Source organism: Glossina fuscipes, unplaced genomic scaffold (genome assembly GCF_014805625.2).
Source record: "Glossina fuscipes isolate IAEA_lab_2018 unplaced genomic scaffold, Yale_Gfus_2 1, whole genome shotgun sequence".
In the NCBI taxonomy this organism is placed as follows: domain Eukaryota; kingdom Metazoa; phylum Arthropoda; class Insecta; order Diptera; family Glossinidae; genus Glossina; species Glossina fuscipes.
In genome coordinates, this window is record NW_023998415.1 from 50,236,189 (window position 1) to 50,259,008 (window position 22,820).

Consider the following 22,820-nt stretch of genomic DNA (forward strand, 5'->3'; position numbering starts at 1 on the left):
CTTTCAATTGTTACGAGCATGTTTGTGGATAAACTACTTTGTGCCCGTGTATAGTATGACGGGGAAAATCCCATTAGGTTTTATCTTTCCAAGGTGGATAGAGATGTCAAAATCGGCTCAGTGTTTTATGCTGATTAACGGTTACATATGGTATGAGGTCTTGATTGATTATTTCTAAATGTTACAAACGGAAAGAGAAAATTATGGTGACCCCTTCCTTGTTGATTGTTATAAAAATAAATACATTTCTACAAATATTTATACCTGTATATATGTATTAGGTGTTTGCAGAAGTGTTCATCATTTTTTCATTTGAAAAAGGCTTTTAATGAGAAAAATTGGTATACGCCCGCAAGTCGATTCACATAGTACGAACGTATTAATATTGTCAGTAGGTATAAACCAAAGTCGAAATGATGCAAACATAATAATTGAAAAGTGACCAAAATTAAAAACTCAACAAACCAGACATTTATCCAATCGATACTTTGCACAAAAATGCCTAACATTTCTTAAAGCAAGAAAAAAACCAAACAACAAAAAATCTAAAAACTGGGTGTTCCCCTAACCAGCTTCAAGAGTACTTGTGTGTGTACGTCTTAATTCGATAATTACATTTATTACAACTACAAAACGGTAGCGGATGCTAAGTAAGTAAAGTCTACATAGAAAAGACGGCATTTAAAGATGAATTTAAATTGACTACCATATATGATAAAAATGGGACATTTTTAATGGATACTAATAGCAGACTAAACTTTTAATAATCGAATAAGATGTTACATACAAGTTATCTTAAGTTAAAGTGTTAACGCGGTTAAAAAATGCATTTTTACACAAGCATGAAAAATTTTATATATAATTATCATTAATGCTTAGCCGTGGGTCGAAAGAAACCGATTTGATACAATATATAATTTCCATGCATATTTGTTTTTAAGAGGATGATCAATCATGTCGATATGTCCTAGCTTGGTTTGCTTGCCAGGTAGATTACGTTTAAATGAGAAATGTTTTAAATTTCTGCAATCATTTGCCATAGCGTCTAATAACGTTGTTAGTCGTAAACTATGGCGTTCCCAAAAGTTATGAATTCCACTTTGGACCAACTTTGCAATATGCGCGATAAGAGATTTGCATTGATCTTCTTATTGATCACTCTTTGTAGAACATATTTACCAAGGACACACACACGTTTAAGGAAATTAAAACAATGAAAGCAGCCTGGCCGCTTGAAGCATGCTTCCATTGTGCAGTCATAAAAATAGCATCAAACTCTTAATACATTGTAATGTACCGATAACCGAAAATTACTTCTTTGTAAAACAATTTTCATAAAAAATGAAGAGCAATTATAATATTCAGCAATTAAACTAAGCAAGACCTGCACAAACGTACAGAGAAAAATAATCGAAGTTAATTGGTCTTTGCCTTTCTGCTCTTTTTACTGAAATCGTAACACGGTTCGAGCATTCGTTAAAATCCTAATAAGGCTTTCATATCTTACCTCGACGTGGAAATTTCAAACAATATATCCTTTTTTTATTTAAATATAGACTCTCTTTCTTTCATAAGACTTGTGTAAATTCCTTTTTCAGTTTGCTTTCATTTGACTACAAGGTTAATTTAAGAACAGTGATAAATAATAGATTTGTTAATGTAAGCATAGCATATTTTTAAATAAATAACAGAAAAATAAATACGTGAAATTTTTAACTTGTACAGAACTAAACAGCAATTCTTAGTCTGCAACAATAGCAACAATAAGAAATTGTTCATAACTAAAATATTATTTCAAATATTCTAAGATAAGAACAGTTAAATGAAAGGGAAACCCATTTATTTTTGTTTATTTTAATTTTTATTTAAATTTATTACATCGCGCGAGCTTCAAAGCAATTGTTCTCTCTTATTATCATTTGATCATATAAGATATATGTTATCCGACTATATAGTTCAATTTTGATATCTGCAAAGTGCTTCAGTTGATATATTTTTAATCAGGGCGGCAAAGAGCAGTTATATCGCAACGAGCAGACGCGCTCTTTCGGATATTTTATGATACTTTATATAATGATACTTTATAGTGAGTAAGCTATAATACATTAGATTTCCTAGCGCATTGAATGGATCCCTTCCTTAGAGGTCTCATTACGCAATTGCAGTGTCTTTGCTAATCCAAAATTTCGAATATTTTTCGTGTAGTCGACCTAACGGCTGCAATGTGAAAAAAAGATTCTGCTTTAACGTGCACAAAAAATTTTTCACCTCATCTTGTGTGCCCGATGTATAGAAAATAACAAAACGTCTCTAACCTTTCGTTTGTGTTAAAGGGAAAGTCACACTACCAGATCCATCGCGGATATAATACCTCACGAGCCTTTTTGCTTCGAACTCCTATTGCAAGATTCCCGTAAACGTTTTACCTAAATCAATCGCGATATACAGAATGAAGTTTCGTAGGGAGAGATTCTTGAACAATCTAATACTATATAACACAAATTTTGAAAATTTTAGTGGGCTTCGGCAGCAGATTTCTTCAAATAAACAACAAAAGTGGAAAAATGCAATTCTGTGCGATTCATATGATTAGCGCCGGCATACGCTGGATAACTCAATAATATTAACTGGAAAATTGTTATTTTATTAGAGGTCAAAACCGTCGAATTTAAGTCGCTGACTAAAGTTAACGCAACCACCTACTAATATCTTCAGTAAGCATTGTGTATGGTTTTTTGTGATGATTGAGCCATAATTGAAAAGCTTAGTTAATTTCAAATCAAGAATCGTCTGCATGACTCCAGCTTTTCCCCTAATGCTTCTTTATCCAATATTTAGTAAACTCCATTCCGTATGTGGTGTCAATGTAATTAAAATCTCCTTTTACTATTTGGCCATATACGATGTATAGTGTCAATGCATGTAATTCAATTATTTGCAAAATGCTTGATTTAATTTCTTGGTGATTACGACGACAAAGAACACTATATTTTGCATCTGAGCGTATTGTAGCCAGATTTAATTAATGACCCGTAATGATCCATATATGTAATATGTTATATATCATCTTAGCGAGAGTTAACGGTGGTATAGCGTTTAATTCTGCTCTTCATTATAACGGCTGGCTATGTATTTCCTAAAAATGAAGTATTTGTATTGTTGCTTATACTTCTCTTTACAGGGTTTTGTCACCATGCTTATATTTTAAAAGGGAACTTGTAAATTATAACCCATTTTAATACATATTAGGGGGTCTCTGTCAATAAAAGCATTAGAAAATTTGATCCGCTGTTGTTATAATATTACACCAGTACGCCAACTTGGTACTGCAATATACTGCTATATTGCAGCTCACATTCTATTCAATTATAGGACAATTCGATGTATCTAATTTGTGAAAGACAAGGAAGTACTATTGACACCCTGTAAGTTTCTAAGAAACGGGGATACTAGAATGACTACACAGGCGTGAAACCCCAATAATTAGATTTGAGCACAAATCGTACTGAAATTCCACCGAAGCATCCCGACGTAGAGCGCCTAACCTCATGGCCATAGTGTGTAAAAGTTTCAAATTTTATTCGCGCAAGCACAAATTGAACACAAATATTCGAGCTTTAATGCTACATTTATGATGCGAGAAAAAATTCAATGAGAATGACACTCAACAACCTATATAAAAACAAATAAAACATAAATAAATAAAAATAAACACAAAATAATGCAATGACAATGATCTTGAATTCTGTTTTTTATTTTATGACTACTGAGCAAAAAACTTTTTTATATGATGATATAAAAATTATAAAGAATGTGTGTATGTACCTATTTTTATTGTTTTGTTAATAAAGAATAATCAAACGTTTCAAATTTTGAATTTAAAAATTGAAATTTATATTAATAAACGAAGTAAACGAACTAATTGTGTATGTGCTTATTAAGGTTAACTGCTTTAGCATACGTTCAGATACTTAGCTTTAACAGTTGATATCACAAAGATGTCTGATTAACACTATCAAAATATATTTTTGAAAAAAGGCAATTGAGACTTCAAGAGACTTTTTGTTTGTTTCCCTTGATGAGTTAATACTCAGATCTTGTGGTCTGTATCACTGTCAAGAGCAATAATAGGTGAAAAAAAAGAGGCACAATGGAATAGCGTTTATATACGTTCAACTTAAAGACCAAGATACGCACAAACATCAAGACTATTTTCAATAAGCGAATAGTCGCGAGAGGTGGACAGGGCGACCCAGTAATCGTAGTAGTAATAGTACTCAAAGAGAATACTGAAAAAGCCCATTAGTCCTATTAAATGGCATTATTGATGCATGGGTCGCTTTTAACGTCGTTGCATAGAAGCAAAACAAAGTAAATGTGTGTGACAAACTTTTCCTCTAAATAACAAGTACATTATATTTTTTTTTAGTGTCTATTCTAATGAAATGGTGGGCTAACACAAAAAAAAAACATATCTGACTTATATAAGTACGTATATTTTCAATGAATGTGACATTTCTAAAAGACTAAGTCATGAGCGTCTGCCCATGGGCAACCAGAGGTGTACGATTGACAACTAACACTTTGCAGACAAACTATAACCAAGAAATGGAGTAATTCGAAGATTAAAATAAAAATCAATTCGCTGGCTTCCAGCCTGAACCCAAAACTTTTCCAACAGTATAAATTTATACAATAAACAAAGACAAATATTTTACTTCTGCTATTAAACGGCGATCATAAATTAGCAAAAGTGAATGGCCATCACCATACGCATTATACAGTGTATCAAGAAATTATTTGTACATTTTAAAGACAATTACAACGAAAGACAAAGTTTGTCTTCCTCTTTGATCTCGATTACTTGTTTTGAAAATTTAACTGTTATTGGACTTATTTGTTTCTTTGCTAGGTTTTCTTTGTCCCATTCAATTAAAACAAATCAATTTTTTGCTTCACAACTTTCTGATTACACTGAAAAAATGAAATTTTAAATTTTCAGGTTTCGTCCATGGTGAATATTGATTAGAAAGTCTTCCTGTTAGACTTTACTGATCAGAAGTAAGCATATGTTATTAGCACTTTTCACGAGGGAAAGGTAGGACCAATCATGACCAATCCTTTTAGTATTATAATTGATATTCACTATTTTATAATACCGCAAGGAAAGAACCAATTATAATATTAATATAAGAGTTAAACGCAAAAATACAAACTAGTTTGTTTCCAGCAGTTGACAGAAATGAAATGTGGACAAAGAGATTATCACGTATTATAAAAACGGCCATTAATATATTTCCTAATATGTATTTATTGGCATCACTTCAAAGGACTATCAAAAAAATAATAAAACATTAATTTGAGTCATTTTAAAAAATCTCTTAATTTTTCTTTCTTTTTGTATACCTTTTAGCTTCTTTATATTTATTTATTTACTTTTATTCACAGTGTACTGAAAAAATATTTGTAAGGCAATCGACAATAAATTTAATTAAACAATTTCCAATTCATTTAATAACAACAATTGTCTCGTTTATTACACATCATCGAAGGTTGGATTATATTAGATTTGTTCTTCCCTCTGTAAAATTAAAAAATGCGAAGGTTTTTTGAGCAAACTAAAATTTTACTGGCCATGATCGTCTAAGCGCTCGACTCTGATTGATAAGGCGTGTCTGATGCTTCCTCAATTAAGATAGAGTTTTGCATTTTTCATTGACATTAGATGAACACAACTTTTCTTTTGATATTCGCTTTGAGTAGTCCTTGTCTTGAATGCAGTTTGCCTAGTCACGAGTTTCTTCAATGCTTCCTTTGTACACCGTAATTAATAAACAGCTGTTGAAACTTTACCTTTTTGAACTTTGTATTTCATTATATATTTATTGATAACCACAAGTAATACATATATGCTTATGGGCGAATCATTTGCTGTAATAATATATGTACACCTACAAGTTTGTTTAATCCGTCACAGCCAAAATCATAAAATGTGATAACACTATATCTGTACGAAGTCATGTTTATCGGTCCAAAAGTTACTTTATTGCAAATAAACTCGCCATGCTCGCTTTCAAGTATATCTTGGATTCTCACCATCTCAAGCAGCGTCCGTTAGGTGCAGGCATCTTGAAGCCTGCACATCTCACTCTAAACTTTTAGACATTAATAAATATTCAAGTCAATGTTTAAATTGACATGTGCCACAAGATCATAAATTTGAGAAAAATGTATTAAATATTACTATAAGGTAAATCAGGTCCTCTAAGCTGAATGTGATAAATTAGTCCGGATATTTGACTAAATATTCTGAAAACAATCGACGACATTTCGTTGATATTCATTAGTTCCGTATTATTCTATAGGACGCTTATGATTCAGAAGGCCATCAATATTAAGTTCTTAATGAACAATACTATACTGTTTTTGAAGTGCGCATATCTACTTTTTTTTCGATATGTTTATATATTAACCAGAAGAGTTTTCAAGATAATGTCGCCAATTATGGAACATATGATTTTTTATGACTGTGTAGGTATTTAACTGTAGGCATGCATGTTACTAAATCATTCGCATTCACAGCGAGATATGTTCACACTAAAATCCTAATTTCATAATTAAACAATAATTTAAAGATATAAAAGACATACATTCGTTGGTAATGCGTTACTTCTTTATGTTTTGATGCGATTTTTTTACTTTCATCAAATTATTTAAGTGTGCGTATGTTAACGCCTGTTGCCAATCAATTCATTTTCGTTTAGATCACGTCCGATAATATATTTATGCATGTTGTTGTTATTGTCATTATTGATATCGTTCGCTTTTTTATAACACAATCATTAGTTTTTACGACTTCTGGGGAAAAATTTATTATTTTATTTTAAATAATTATACACTAGCTTTGAACACAATATTTTTTCTTGTTCACATAAATTAAACTATTGTTGTATTCTGCTTTATTAAAAATAATTACGTAGTTTTCTTTGTTTACGTTTTTATTATGAACCGATTAAACAGATGTGAAAGAGTTTCAATGGAGAGGAGAAAAATCGAAGGGATAATTTATAAAATTTTAAAAAAGTATAGACGACGTATTTATATTATAACACACATATATATCACAGAACTGATTCACTAAACTCACTAAATTTACTAATAGCAGAACAGCAGTGTCTCCATAAAGAAAGCAATAAGTGGGATTATTTTAGGTCACAAATTATTGTAGGGCATTTGATTTAAACGATTACCCCCACAAATAACTTATGCCTTGCAGCTACTACAGAAATAAATATGAATACTCTACCTATTTTGTTACTGTCAGAACAGAAAGAAAATCTAAGCAACCAAATAAATTATTTTCTGTTTGTAAACGTTTTTGAAAAAATAAGTGAGTAAAATATTCAGATCACGTTATGGACAAACCACAGATTATAGAACATATGAACCAGTCGGTAAATTATACAATATACGATTGCAAATGGATTCCTTGTTCAGCTAAATTCGTGGTGCTAGGTTCAAAACCGAATTACACAGGCATTCTGGACATATATGAATTAAATGAGAATAAATTAGAAAAAGTTAAAACCGTTGAAAAGAAAAACGCATTTAAATGCGGCACATTTGGCGCCGCTTCTTTACGTAATAGACACATTGCCGTAGGTGATTTCAATGGACGCTTGCAGGTCTTGTAAGTATTTACAAAAATTTAGACGCATGTACACAAGTACATATCTGAGATATTTTAATATATATTAATTAATATTGCTCAGAGATTTAGAACGCCCTGAGATTGCAGTTTATAATGTTGAGGCTCACTCCACTATTGTAAATACTATTGATGCTATCGGTGGTAAACAAATGGATTGTGGTGCTCCGGAAATCGTTACCGGTGGTCGCGACGGTTCGGTCAAGGTGTGGGATATACGTCAGGGCAATGCTCCTGTCGTTGATATAACGCCTGGTGATCATCCAGATGAAAGTACGGATAAAATTCAAACTAAACGTGATTGTTGGGCTGTTGCATTCGGCGATAGTTACAATAATGAAGAACGAATCGTCGCTGCCGGCTATGATAATGGAGACTTAAAGCTATTTGATCTTCGACAGTTATCAGTACGTTGGGAAACTACACTCAAAAACGGTGTTTGCAGCATAGAATTTGATCGCCGCGACATACCTATGAACAAGATGGTAGTAACTACTTTAGAGGGTGGACTTTTGGTGTACGATATGAGAACCCAACACCCCATTCAGGGTTTTGCTTATTTAGAAGAACGCAATGCTGGGCGTTCCGTAGGCTCAAATGGTGTCATCTCCGGTCCCAAAGCCACCGTTTGGTGTGCCCGTCATCTACCACAGAATCGAGACGTTTTCGTTACAGGAGGTGGTACAGGCTCTTTGCGCTTGTGGAGTTATGAATATCCTGGGAAACGTTTAAAGGAATCTACAGACGGATTCAACGAGGGCGCAATGGGTTCTTTACACATGTTACAGGCCACTACCGTGTCCACCCAACCTATACATTGTTTTGACTGGCATCCAGATAAACAAGGTCTAAGTATTTGTGGAGCATTCGATCAGACATTTCGAGTTTTAGTAACCACCAAATTAAATTTAATTAATTAAAAGCTTTTGTGTTTTAGTAAATTTTAAAAAATATTTTATTTGGATGCTCTTTGTTTTATATGTTCGGTGACTTTTTCTAACAACATACGTACTTCTTTTAGTTCCTGCAAATTTTCAGGAAACTCCACAGTTTCTTTTTCAATGGCTCTAAGACACGCCTGAGCAGCCAAACGAGCTGAATTCAACTGAGAAGTTATCATAACCTCACTTTCGTCGCTTGCATGATCCCCAGTAGCTTTCAAGGAGTATAGACTTAGTTCTTTGCAAATCTGTAAAGCCTTCAGGGCATATGGCTGTTTGCTGGACCATAGCAATTCTTTCGTGGTGAAAGCTCGGAAGCCCTTTACTAATTTTTCCGCTCTCTTAAGAGGAGTCTGGGACAAAAGGGCTGCTAATTCCCAAATTTTGGCCTCTGAGCCGTGTCGGACACATTGGTGACCCATTAGATCGATAGCTTTTTTCAATAAACGCTCAGGTGCTTGACCTTTTGCATCCGGCTTCCCTTCGGCGATCGCTGTTATTAAAACACACAGAACTTCTAAATCTAAGAAATGAGCTTTCAACTCTGATAACCGGTTGTAAGCGTTGATAGCATCTTCAAAATTTCCCGTGTCCACAGAAACTAACATGAAGTTCTCCCATACTTTCCAGCTGTTGAAGTTACACTTTAAAGATTCGTTTAAAACTTTGTGAGCACGTTGCTTATCTCCCAGTTTTATTAGAGCTTTCGCCAAATTATTCCACGATTCAAAGCCCATCGGTTCCAAGTGGGTATATGTGATATACGCATGTACTGCCAGTTCCCATTTCTCCAGCATAATCGCTGCGTAACCCATTCGCAACCAAATTTTCCCCTGCAAGGAATTTATTTTTACGGATTGTTTATAATGGGGAATAGCATCTTCGTATTCTTTCCGACCAAAATGGTAATTGCCCCAATGAGCCTGAGCCTTACCGCTGGTTTGGTGTGAGAAATCCCAGGCTCTTTTGTAACATCTTGGATCATCGGTAGCATCCCCTAGTAGACAGTACAATAAGACTGTAGGCTTTTTTTGTAATTCTCGATGTATAACTTCCGCTGCTTTATGCCGCAGTTCCAAAATGGTATAACAAGTTACAACTTGCTCCCAAGCTTGAATTTTAAGGTATATATCTAAAGCAGTTTTAACCATACCTAATGATATTAAAAGTTCACAAAGTTGTAATTGAATATGCCATATGGGTTGTAAGAAACTCGCGAAAGCATAAGAAAATCGCTCTTTGATCGAATAAATGTTCTCTGACAAAAGTTTAACACTCTTCTCGCATTGTTTCCAACTACGTTCTACAGTACGTCGCTGGTTTGACTCTTGCAAGCAATTTAAAAGCAAAGTTGACTGACGTACTTGTAGTGGCCCAAATTCTTGGTAGAGTAGAGTCTGAATATATGGTTCCAGTTCTTCGTCAGTCAAGCGATCTTTTGGCGTGGAACGTTTTAACTGATGACTGTTTCAGGGCAAAATATAAATGAGGAATAAAAAGATAAAATGCATTTAATAAACTTAAGAAAATATGGACTTACACTTTAGTCAAAAGTAAAGCCTGTAAAATGCTAGGCAAGGTCACTATATCGTTATGCTGAGGATCAATAAATTTTATGCGCTCTAATCGGGTATCATCTTCTAATAGCAAGAGTTTAGGTAATTCAACATCTCCATTGGTATCTGCGGGTAGCGGCAGAGAGTTAGCACAGTTATTTTGTTCGACCTGAAGGCAGAGTTGGGGTAATGGCTTTTGTTGAAATTTGGTACGTGTGCCTAAAAAACCAACCACTTTCAAATTGACTTCAGAGCGTTCACACAAATTTTGCAAGACTTCTTCGGATTTTTGACATCTATGAAACTGCAAATACGCATTGGCTATTTCCAGCAACAACAAAACCTCGTACTCTTTATTTTTTATTTCATGTGCACGTGGCAGTAACCATTCAGCCTCATCTTTTACCATTTTGTACAAATTTGAAGTTAACCCATCCAAAATGTGCTGGTGAATACACAAGCATCGTAAATTCCACCAGTGAATTATCTAGGGATGGTATAAGCAATTGTATAATTTAGTAACCAAAGCAACTCACTATTCTTATTACACGCACCATAGAATCTTTAGAATTTTCTAAAAGTTTTTGTAATATTCGTCGGGCTGTAAAAAGCAGTTCTGGAATGTTCACATTAGGATTCAACTCTTCTCCATTCTCTTTTAATTCCGTCACAGCGTTTATATCCAAAAAATTCGCATTTTTGACAAATTCTTTAAACTCTTCTAGTTGATCGAAGGGACCCGTAAAGTTATTTTGCGTGAATATTAACAGCAACTCAATAGCTTGCAAAAGTAATCGGTCTATTTCTTCTTGAGTCAGTGCAGACCTGTGTGAGCTTTCCCACCATTGCTGTAAGGACTCCTCCAAATATAGAGGAGACCATTCACAACGCCATAACCGTTTAAGAGACTCATTTTCTAATTCTATGTGAAAATGCATTTATACGACTTTCTTTTTTTTTTTTTTTTAGAAAATCCTTACCTTTTTCTCTAATTTTATCATTAAAATTGCACAAATAAAATATATTGAAACACATTTTTTAAACTTCAAATTACATTCGCAGCGTTGCTGCAAATAAAACCTTTCGTACCGGATCAATTATGGGGATATATTGCAGCAAATTACAGCAAAGAATATCATTATATTTCACATCAAAAGAAATATGTTTTCCCGCTTCTATTTTGCACTTATCCAAAACAAAACTTAGCCTAATAAATGTATGCAACGTTAGAGCATTTTTAAATCCTTAACAATAGAAATTTTGGTACTGCTGTAGCTTGGCAGCAGTGATTAATTTAGTTCAGTGTTGTCTTTAATGGGTTAAAATTAAATATAATGGAACGATATATTATAACTAGTAAATTATGTCTTTCATCAACATAAGATTTTGTAAAATTTTTTTTTAGTTCGGTTTGGGTTCTACAATGAATTCATCTTGTTCATCAATCAATATATACACCAAGATTTGCAAAACTACAGATGTTATCTGCTGATAGAAACGACAATTTATAAATTGGGTTTGGCAAGTTGTATCGTTTTTTATGTAAACAATTAAATAAACTAAATAGAAAAAACGTAAAAGAAGTGTAACCTACTTATTTTAAATTTAATAGTTATTTATCTAAATTTATTTTTATCGGTTTATTTTTTTAATTCTTTTTTACAATCTATGATTTGAAATTTTGTTCTACAGAACATATTATTTTACAAAAAATTGAGAAAAAGGAATAAAGGCGAGGTATTTAAAACACAAGAGGTATTTTTCAAATACACTATTGTTACATTGTAATATTTTGACGAATAATTTCAAACTTTTAAAACAATCAATAAAAAAAGCATTCAAATAAATTACGAAACAATCAAAAAAATATTTCTTTTTATTTTAAACTCTACTTTTCACTCAATTGATCGTTTACGTGTATGTAAGTTTCTTATTCGTATTCCACAAGTCATAAGATGCTTGTTTATATTTACATCGATTTACTTAAACGGATATTTCAAGCGATATGGTAACGTAGTTTTTGCTCATTGGTTTTTCCCTTGTGAAACAAAGTACTTGCTGACTTTTATGCTACGTTGAAGACTTTATCGTGAATTGTTACCTTTCGTCGAAAAGCTTTTTTCAACTTTAATAAAAGTTTCGAATAATAAATTTCACTTAAAGCGATGTTCCTAAAAGATGCTTCCTCAAAGCTTCAAATGTCAGATTGTAGTAAGATTGTTTTTCTATTCCATTATTCCACTGCTTGGTTTGTGTTCCAGATCGATGCTGATTTTCGTCGTTATAATAGGCTTAAATTATAATGCAGGTATGAAAGAGGGCAGAATATGCAATCTCCGATAGATTGTTAATACAACTTTCATAGAGTATTCTTGTCTTTTTATTCTCATCACCAAAGGATAAGGGGTGTATTCATTGTGTCAAAATCTTTGCAACGCCCAGAGGGAAGCATGAGAGTCCGCCAAAAAAGATATATATTCTTGATCAGCATCAAATTCTAAATCGATTTAAAATTGTCCGTCTGCCTGTGTGTGTAATGTTCGTTGTAAACATTCTCCTGTCCGCAAAATTAAAGCTATCAACTTGAAATTCGGCAGACACATTGGAAGTCCTTGTACGCAGGTTGGTATTCGAAATGTCTCAAATTGGTCGCAGGACAGACCCATAGCACCATGTAAACTGAGAACACCTCTGTTTTGCAAAAGGAATGAAAAATTGGTTTTTTGCTCATTACTCATAAGCTAAAGCAAATGAATGTACAAAATGTTTAACGCATATTTTATGGGCGATGCTGTAACATTCGCGCACAAAAATACCCAATATTATAGTGTATCAAAATTTAATGGTTTTTTCAATACGCGCAGAATCAAGCATCAATAATTCGAACTTAAAATTCTTAATGCGGTAAGGCTTTATTTTATGCTGTCAACTACAGCGATAAATTTTTGATAATATTGGTGTTTATATGAGAAATTGAGAGGAAGAGGGTGTGTGGACTGATTCTAGCCCACATATACAATACTATTTCACTTCAGAATATTCGGAAGTAATTTTCTATTTCCCGTGCCAGGCTACTTATACGTAGTTAATGAATTATTTAAATGTTCACACCTTAAAAATAAATCTTGAATGCACTTTTAATATAATTGAGAATGCACTAGGTAAATATCTCTGAAGCCTACGAATATATAAAGTTAAGTATATTCCGGTTGTGACATAAAAGTGAATGATGGAAAGTATAAATTATAAAATTGGAGTGAGCGGCGATTTTCAATACAAATGAAATTTTAATCTTATCTCGCAATGCTGAAATTTCGATCAAGTAATGCGATTTAGTTCCTTAAACCAAATGTGAAGCCCAGAGGTTAAAATGTTATGTATTAACAGATATGAATTTGCGAACTGTTTATTTGTTATAATTATAAAAAAAATGTAGTGGCAAGCGTTTTCTGTAACACTTGCCAAACAGAAAATGACTTCTGTCTATGGTTGGCTTGGAGATGAGTGTCTTTTCTAATAAACATGGAAGGAATCCAGTTTCTTAAGTAATTCCCTTTACTTTATGTTCGAACGGGAACCATTTTAGTTTTTATGCGTATTTGCAGTTCAAAGACCTTTGCATGTAATCACTTCAGTGCTTTAACTCATTTTGAATATTTATCGTTTATTGCTTGCTACAAATGTGCAAACATACATATGCATAAGTATATGTTCTGTCTATGTGCTAGCGTATGGAAATTCAACTTGACCGTTGCATGCTTTTTGTTATAGATCTTTCCTTTTTTTCTTGTTTTTGCTTTTTTCTTGAAATTCAAAGCCTTCTATGGCTGTATGCACAGACCGTACATGCTCCACTTTCATTAACAGTATTGTAATAAGATGCGAAAAAAACAACAGAAAATAATGCATTTTCAGCGAAAGCGAAATGATACCGAAACAAAATGAAAACAATAATAAATAAAATATGAAATAACTATAATAAACTGCTTATTTTTATGAAATTCGACTGTTGTGCTTAAGTTTTCTGGGTGTAATTATTACGACACGTTAATATTGGCTTGAACTTGATTTTGTTTTAAGTTTGTTATTGTTTGCGAATGGTTTTCAATTTTGCTAAAAATGGAAGCAGGGTAAGTTGAAGACTTGCTTATATTTTGCAAACTGAAATGCTGGACACAATTGTGATTTGAAGTTTATGCCCATGGACTAACATCTATCGGTATCTTTTTTCGAGACGAAAAAAAAGGCAAGGCGGTTAGTTGAAGATAGGCGTGTATCAAAGGCAATTTCTCTTTAAAAAGTAGTTACTTTCCCTTGAAAGAGTATCCTTGCGACTCCCGCAATGAATATGAAATCTAAAGATGGTTTCCCTTCATTTAACGGCCGTCTGTTTATGGTATACAACTTCCTTATGGTACTTTTTGACATTTTTCTTCATTAAAATTAGTTCCTTTTATATATTATGCGAAGCTTATGATGATTCCGTGGCATTTCTTTTTATGACCTTGTCTTTCAAACTTTACAACTACTCCATGAAATTCTCATCAACAAAAGTAACGGTCTTTATGTTCGAATCAAGACAAGTTATCTGCTTATGTTGATCATTGTCGTTATTGTTGTTATACTATCCTTCAGCTACGAAATAACGTTGTTGAAGAAAGAAAGAAGAAGAATATCATGCTGCGTCCTCTTCGTTGATCGCAACCTTTAAAACACCGACATTTACGGGAAACTTGGCGAGCATAGAATATATTTCTTAATCAGCAATAAACCATAAGTTAAAAATTTTATGGTACTTCCGCATGTTCCTATATCCTTTACGTAGAAGGTAGTACATAGAGCGGAAATCATTGCGGACAATCCGGTTGTTTAGACCCTCTTCGTTTTCGTCAACAATTTTTTACACCTGTTGGAGAAATTATGCATTCCTAGTAGAGTGTAGGTGTTTTTTTGTGTTTTGCGATAAATTGCACACTGTCCCCTCATGCTTCCGATTCATGATCAGCGTCCAATTCCATGTACGAATAAGCAAGCGTAAGTGACAACTTTAGTCATTTCGAGATCTATGTGCTTCACGCGTAAAAAAGATCAGTTCTTGCTTTATACTTTACATTCCTTCACACAGCGATGCTTTGAAAAGAAAGAAAAACAAAAATTATTGTTTTCCAGAAATAACAGTAACGTATATGTGAATGTTTTTAAACGTGACACTTACTTACCAACCGTGTACGCGAACTATTATCCACGCTTGAAAAATAAATACTTAATTGAGAGTTTTCTTCGTGCATGAAGTCGTTCATACGATGCTATATTTAAAAAAAGGCGAACGAAAGGGGAATATATTCTTTGAACTCAGTTTTAGTTAAATAATATTTAGGTTAAAAACAATTTTAGTTTATTTCATGTTTAAAGTTCTAGTTGTTGTTGCTTTGTTTGTAATATGATCCCAATTATTAAGAGTGATAATTAAAACTATACGATTGCTATTTCAATTTATTTTTTTTGTTAGTTAGTTAATGCCCTTAAATGCAATTAATTACTTTAATTTTATTAGGGACGTTGGTTAAAATAAATGCATATTGAATGCGTCACCATCACTGTCGCTCTCGCTGTTACTGTCACTGTTGCTGATGCTGTTTGTTGTTGCTGTTGTTGTCTCTGAATACTAACGTTAGTGTGTGTTGTATGAACGAAAGATCTAAGTACGCAAGTAAAAACAATGAGTTTAGTAACCTAACTTTCTGTTGTATTTGCTAGGTATAAATAGAACCAACAAACAAACAAGTAAACAAACAAACAAAAAATAAAAAAAACGAATAACTGATATGAACCTGAATTGTTGATTGCATTTTGCAGTCAAGGACATTCATAAATTGTATTTTTACGGTTTTGCATTTTAATAGATCAATATTTGAACAACATTTTTTGGTTGATAACATGCTACTGACGCAAATGAATTATAATGGCTTTCATGGAATTTTTTATTTTCATTTTATGAAATATCGAATTTACAGCAAGTCTTGTGTACCCGTTTATTATTATTGCGTTTTTTTTTTTCCTTTTTTACTGCATATAAATCGGCAGATTAGGCTTTCATGGTTTATTCGGTGCATATTTTAAATAAAAAAAAGAGAAACTTAGAAGTTTATTAATGATTTGCTATATTGGCATGCTTGAAATGAAATTTGCACTTAGACGTCTGTCTGATTAACCAAAATCCGTGCGGTCAATATTTTGCAAATATGTTTGGAAACACTCTAAGATGCGTGTGATTTGATTGGTATAAGATGGCATAAGATACTTTGTAAAGTATTCATAGTCTATTATTGCTTGTTACATATATAGCCACTAAATTGGCATGTTCCGATGCTCTGGCATCGGATACCAAAAAAAATATATAAGTGAACAAATTTAATTAAAAATAAAACAGGGAAGAAAGTTATATTCGCTTCGTGGCGAAGCTTTACTATGCACAGTGAGAAATCCAAATAAATGCAAAAAATTGCAAAAATTTGTATGAGTTTATCATGGGTATGCGGTGCTCGTATCGATATATATTCTATTGTGGGTATGCATGCACGTGAGTAACAAACAAAAAGTCGAAACTAGAATGCTTTTAAATATTGTTGATGAGTATAAAAATCGCAATATTGAATAAAACGCAGTATTTTATACATAGTCCCTGAGCTAGCGGGTGGGTAAAAAGAAAAAGTAAAAGAAAATCCAACAAATACATAATTTAACGATAATTGCTTTCACTCCTATTGCGTTTCTTATTTTTTCAATTTTTCATACCGCGACGATCAGAGCAGAGCCGTCAAGTATATTAATTTGCCGTTCGATTCGCATTATCCGCGAAAGTATATGCAAGAGCCACGTCCTATTTCTCTATTGTGCGTCTATTCATCATCTCTAGGTTAAGTTGTTCGAATGAGATCCAACTCAATCAATCACTGACGTGCCCGTAATAGCTATTGGAAAACCTTACTGATGGCTTGAAAGAAGAATTGTTTAATAAACCGTCATCTATATGATGCGATGGAATACATCGTTAGGGCTTTTGGAATAGTGGAAGCGCAAAGAGGTTACACGATAAATGATCACAGTTAAAAAACTTTTTTTTTTGATATGGTGGGTATTGAAGATTCGCCTTAAGGGCAAAAAGTTTTCGTAATTGCTTTTTTTTTAGTGTCGACACGTGTATTTTACGACAACGTAAATAGTTTTGGTTTTGCAATTATTACCACGGTGACATTGTTGTTGTTTTATTATATTATAATCGGATGATTGCACACACATCTATATGAAAATTACAGGGAATACCTTATAAGACAGTGGTTGCCAGCCTTTATGTTACTATGCTTCCTTGAAAAAACTATTTGTGCTCGTATCTCTTCGCTGGCTATTTCTTTAATAGAATGAAAAATATGGACAAATTTTAAATAATAGAAACATCTATTTTAAGAAGTCTTGAGTGGCTCGGCTCACTGATTGAAAACCGCCGTTATAATATAGTGCACCCATGCGCTTTGTTATGAAAGACATTAGATATTGCGATGAGTTTGCCTGGACGGGCAGGCCGTTGCTATGATAATGCGATAAGAAAGTGTTCCTAAAACAGAAAATCAAAAACGTTTTCTAGAATTCTTGCTTGAAGCTCTTTTCGTCGAGAACATACCATAAGAAGTCAAAACTTTAAAGTCGATTAACGCCTACTATTGCATACCGTACACAAATCCACATAAAGCAATTCTTTACCAATCTACTGCGTAAAATATTAAGACATAAGTTATATTTTTGTCATGTAAAAATCTACGTTTTATAAGGACGTTTATATAAGCAGGAATATGAAAGTTAGATCTATGTGGTTCAAACTTGTAAGTCAAATTGCTTTTTTTTTTTTTTTTCTACATAAACTCTCACCATAAGATACTAACAATTATATCTTATTGCACTGCACAAGGCCTACTTGCGCTCTTCATCATCTTTATTACATCGATCGATTCAAGATAATTGTCATTCTAAATCGACTAAGGCAAAAATTTTCAGCACCCTGCCACATAGGTAATTCGGGGAAAATTGAAACTTCATCTGAAAATTCGCTCGTAATGAGGGCACCACATACAAGAACTCTTACGAAAAATAAGCCTTTATATTGCAAAAATTTCTAACGTCCACTATATTATCATGAAAATTGATTTATAAGGTTATGTTTGTATTCAACTTAACTTTATTAAATTTGTATCAAGTTAGTTCAACTTTCTTGCCGCCCCCGCATATAAGCATTCTCACAAAAAATAAACACTTACGGACCAAAAACGCCTAAATTATAATGTTTTGTAATGAAAAGTCGTCCATAATAGCAATTGAGCTTAAAATTTAGTCGTAGGAAATTTGGGTATTATGGGTCTACTTATTAGATATAGAGGTTGTCACGAGAAGTGGGCCGAGTTTAATTTGTAGTTTTTCATGGCGAAACTTGATATTTTGGCTATCTTCCAACGGGGTACCCAGTGAGAGTAGAGACGTATAGGGTGCTTAAAGTTTCAGGACTATAATGTTCTTATTTGTTCGTTTGGGCTAGTTTTGAATAAGTAGCTCCTTTCATATAACGATCTTGTGAAAATAGAGTGTTCCATAAGGAGTGGCTCTAAAGACAGTTATATAGAATTCGTTTTCAATGGCGTTCACCCTTGGATCGAGTGGTGTCAGTATGCGAAATTCCATCAAAACATCAGAAAAACTGCGACCTACAAGTTCAACGCAAGAAAATAAATTGATAGAAAGAAGCGGATGGACACACGGATAGAGATGTTTGGAATTAACATTTTGGGAATATTTCAATTATGCTATAATTATGCTATAATTGAAATATTTTGAAAAAGACTATAAAACTGGTTTATAATTACGAACGAGCAAACCGCTGTAGCAAAGAAGTTCACTAAAAATCGGTAAAATTACGGTTAACCTGAATGTTTTAAGAGCGCTTATTTAAAGAGGAACATGTGACTATGTCACACTTTTTCTTTTTTAAGAAAATAAGAGAAGAAAACTATATTCGGCTGTTGTTGAAGAATGTCTTAATTTTAGTTGATTCTAATTTTACTTTTTTAAACGTTTTTGCAAAGAGGCCGCTCTCACTTTTCAAATTTTCGTTTGAAATGAACGTAATTGGTTCGATCGAGGTCGCTAATTAACCAAAGCTTGCAAAAGACTTCCGATTGTAATCACTGCCTTAGTATAATTTGGAAATTATCGAGCACAATATTGGGAAAGTCCTTCAGTCCATTGACAAACTTGTTCTTATTTTCACCTATATATTGCTTATGTAAGATATATAAGAAATTTTTTTAATTTTATTTTAACGTTGCTTAATATTTAAGAAGCTACTTCAGAGCTTTCAACTTAGCAAAAACTACTTCGGAATTACTTATCAATAATTAAATTGGTTTCAAATTTTATGAAATAAATATTCTACTGGAGCGGTTTTTTTTTGTATATTTTATTAATCTTAATTTTATTCTATTCTGTAGTAGAACAAACTAATCGACATTTTCAAGGTCAGTTAATCACATTTCCTTATAATGTTGCGCAATAAAGCAAAGAAAAAAAAAAAAAAATATATATATATATATATATATATAAAGACACATTAATAAGAAATAATGGAAATTCGACTACAAGATTTAAATGAACGCCATATATATGTAAATTACTACCAATCATATGAAGGTTCAAGATAAATATGCAAATTATCGAAAACTATAAAAAATTAAAAAAATTGAAAATTTTTGTGTTAATAATTTATAAAATAAGAATATGTTTTTCTTTTCTTCATTTGTTTGGTAGTATTTTTATTTATTTGTAGTATTTTTATAAAATAACAGCTTGCTACACATTCTAATATATCTATAGTCGCGAAGTATGTGCGACGACTGGGAGGACTTACTACTCAATGTGGTGCACACATTTATTTGGTGGAAGGAGAGGGAACCAACTATTTCAAGTCACGCTACTCGAATACATTTAAGTGAGCGACATACGGATTAAGTGACGGTCGCAAAATTTTTTATTCATCAAAACAATACGTTTGGATATGATTTGGACATCACTAAGCATGTAAAGTCGCGTAATTGAAAAGCGCCATGGGAGCAACATAGACAAACTTACTCCCTTCTTTGTGATTCCCTTGATGTGGTGTTGAGATATATAAAGTAAATCAAAAGTGGAAGAATAGCAAGGAAGACTGCCCAATTTTCCGTTACCATTGCCCCCACCATGTGCCGAAATGAACGTTTTAAATTTGTTACTAGATTTAACACATTGCGACGCGCACGATTAATACAATTGAAGCATTTAAGCGCGTTCAAGATTCGGGCAAAAGTTTTGATTATTAAAATCGTGCAGGTGCTATCGGAAAATCTTTTTAAAGAAAAGACATATTTTCTTATTTTGAAGTTATATCGCCACATTTGCAGTATTATTTCGTAAGTTTCAACTGTCCAAAGGTTATAATATCGTGATGGCGCACGCTGTTTAAAGATTAATCAATCTTTTTATGAGCAGCACAGACGAATGACGGCAAAACTACGTAGGCCCATTAAAGTGGATCTAGAAAGCACACAATCGAAGACCTTGTGAGAAAATTCGAATCAACAATATAGTCGGAAAGTGAAGGTAACCAAAATTACAAGTGATCACAAAATTATTTTATCGATTCCCGGAAATTGTGCGTCTCTCTCCAGTCAGTGCTTTAAGGAAACACGTGAACTTGCAGGCGCAATAGATATTGACACGACTCAAATTCGAGGAGTAACGACGACCATGCGACACCAAAGCGCTGCCTTTAAGCTTGTGCTGATGTCTTCTACACATGCGGTCGTTGGGCAATACGTTTAGACGAGATCACATCGTTGTAGTTAATACGTGTAGTAATAGCGTGTTATAACTCGCCATGGACCTCACAGTTTTTGCAAAAGAGTTTGCAGGTTTCAGATGCCAGTTTATCGAAATAGAAATCTTTTATTTTTCGTCTTCGGACTTTATTTTGAGTACATTAATCCCTAAAAATATCGACGTTTTGCATATACCTATATCTCCTAACAGAGATAGTTTTAATGTTCTCTCTTTACAGAATTGCCAAATTCGCAACAATGAGGATGGAAAGCTCAATTAACGAGAAACAAAAAGGGTTAGTATCAAAACTTATTTAATATATGAAGAAAAAAATATAGGGGCATACCTCCTAATGCAACTATTAATTAATACATCGCAACCGTTAACTATTCTGGACATAACATGTCTTGTAGCAATTTCTTTGCAACCTGAAGAACAGCGAGGATCAAATAATCTCTTTGCCCTATAGCTCTAGTGTTAAGAAATTATAATAGCAGTACTTCGTCAGGTGCTAAGTACAAAGAAATGCTAGTGCTGTTATCACTTCACTAAAATATGCTCCATATGGAAATATATAGATCAAGAATTGAAACGAAGAATAAATAGTTGCGCCTTTAGGCTTACGACACAGATCGATGCTAATAATTTGTTAAACACGTAGCGCTACCTTCTCTCATTCGCTGGAACGTGCGCAGTCCTCTTTTTCTTTTTCATTTTAAAAGCATTTGTCATAAATGTATTTGTTGGTAATATTATTATCGCTGCTGCTGCGGCTGGTTGTTATTGTTGCTTTCGTTACCGACGCTGTTTACCTTGATCTTGGCAAAATGATAAACTTGGCCTTGAATTTTTTTTTTTTTTTTTTTATATACATGTTTTATTATTAATTTTGTTATATGACGGCTAAAATACAGATTGACCGATGTTGAATTTTGTTAGTTGTTATTGTTGTTCTTGTCGTTTTACTGCTTGCATATGCTTTTTTGATATTTTGGTGTACTCTTTCTGTGAGACATTTGGAGAATTTAGAGACCATATGTGAGTGGTCTTCTATTACTGTCTGGGAGAATATGATCTGAAAAGAATATTTAAATGGAAAAGAAATTCAAAAATGATATTCGCTTTGGAACGAATTTTAAGCACCGTCAAAAACCATCTAGCTTCATCAAATACACACACTCATTGTTTTCGTGTGAATGATGTCTCCTATGACTTTTAACGGAATAGAGTAATGATGACGATCTAACTACTAACTTATTTTAGCTACTGGGAGCACATTTACATTACCCCTTAAGGCATTGGTGGATGGGTATATATAAACTGGACATGATTAGATAAATATAGACAGCAACAGAAGTTTGTCTACTGTGTGGCATCTTTGCCTCCTAAGGTTAATTTGTGGGCGTGAATAAAAGGTGGCAAAGGTGTCTAAAAAATTAAATTAAAAATTTATTTAAATTCTTCTTAAGGCAGAGATTAGATAGCTTGTGAAAAGGGATAAGCTAAGGCATTTTATAAATTGTGTGTAATCGGCGCTGTATGATATTTCAATTCTCAATGCTTTTGATTATACTCGAGGTCATCATATCTTAGGTGTTCATTTAAATTTTCGATGTATATTTAAATCGTTTTGCGTACTAGCGTTTTATAGCTTTTCGAAATGTTACAATATGAAATACTTTTATTTATTATTTTGTTTCGTTCCGACAATCAAACATC

General features: G+C 33.1%; 2 protein-coding genes across 2 annotated transcripts; one reads left to right on the top strand and one right to left on the bottom strand.

Moving 5' to 3' along the window:
* The first annotated feature begins 7,302 nt into the window (after positions 1-7,302).
* On the top strand, positions 7,303-8,650 carry LOC119632007 (WD repeat-containing protein 92). Its single transcript, XM_038024674.1, has 2 exons — positions 7,303-7,690; positions 7,773-8,650. Exons 1-2 carry the CDS (start codon positions 7,416-7,418, stop codon positions 8,626-8,628), a joined length of 1,131 nt encoding a protein of 376 aa, XP_037880602.1. The 5' UTR covers positions 7,303-7,415; the 3' UTR covers positions 8,629-8,650.
* Positions 8,640-11,273, bottom strand: LOC119632006 (tetratricopeptide repeat protein 27). Its single transcript, XM_038024673.1, has 4 exons — positions 11,186-11,273; positions 10,760-11,127; positions 10,190-10,692; positions 8,640-10,113 (listed from the first exon to the last, which is right to left on the bottom strand). Exons 1-4 carry the CDS (start codon positions 11,238-11,240, stop codon positions 8,664-8,666), a joined length of 2,376 nt encoding a protein of 791 aa, XP_037880601.1. The 5' UTR covers positions 11,241-11,273; the 3' UTR covers positions 8,640-8,663.
* Positions 11,274-22,820: the final 11,547 nt, after the last annotated feature.

Coding starts and splice junctions, on each gene's coding strand:
- LOC119632007 (XM_038024674.1), top strand. CDS start 7,416: ATGGACAAACCACAGATTATAGAACATATGAACCAGTCGGTAAATTAT. Junction 7,691..7,772: donor AATGGACGCTTGCAGGTCTT/GTAAGTATTTAC, acceptor AATATTGCTCAG/AGATTTAGAACGCCCTGAGA.
- LOC119632006 (XM_038024673.1), bottom strand. CDS start 11,240: ATGTGTTTCAATATATTTTATTTGTGCAATTTTAATGATAAAATTAGA. Junction 10,693..10,759: donor AAAATTCTAAAGATTCTATG/GTGCGTGTAATA, acceptor TACCATCCCTAG/ATAATTCACTGGTGGAATTT. Junction 10,114..10,189: donor GCTTTACTTTTGACTAAAGT/GTAAGTCCATAT, acceptor GCCCTGAAACAG/TCATCAGTTAAAACGTTCCA.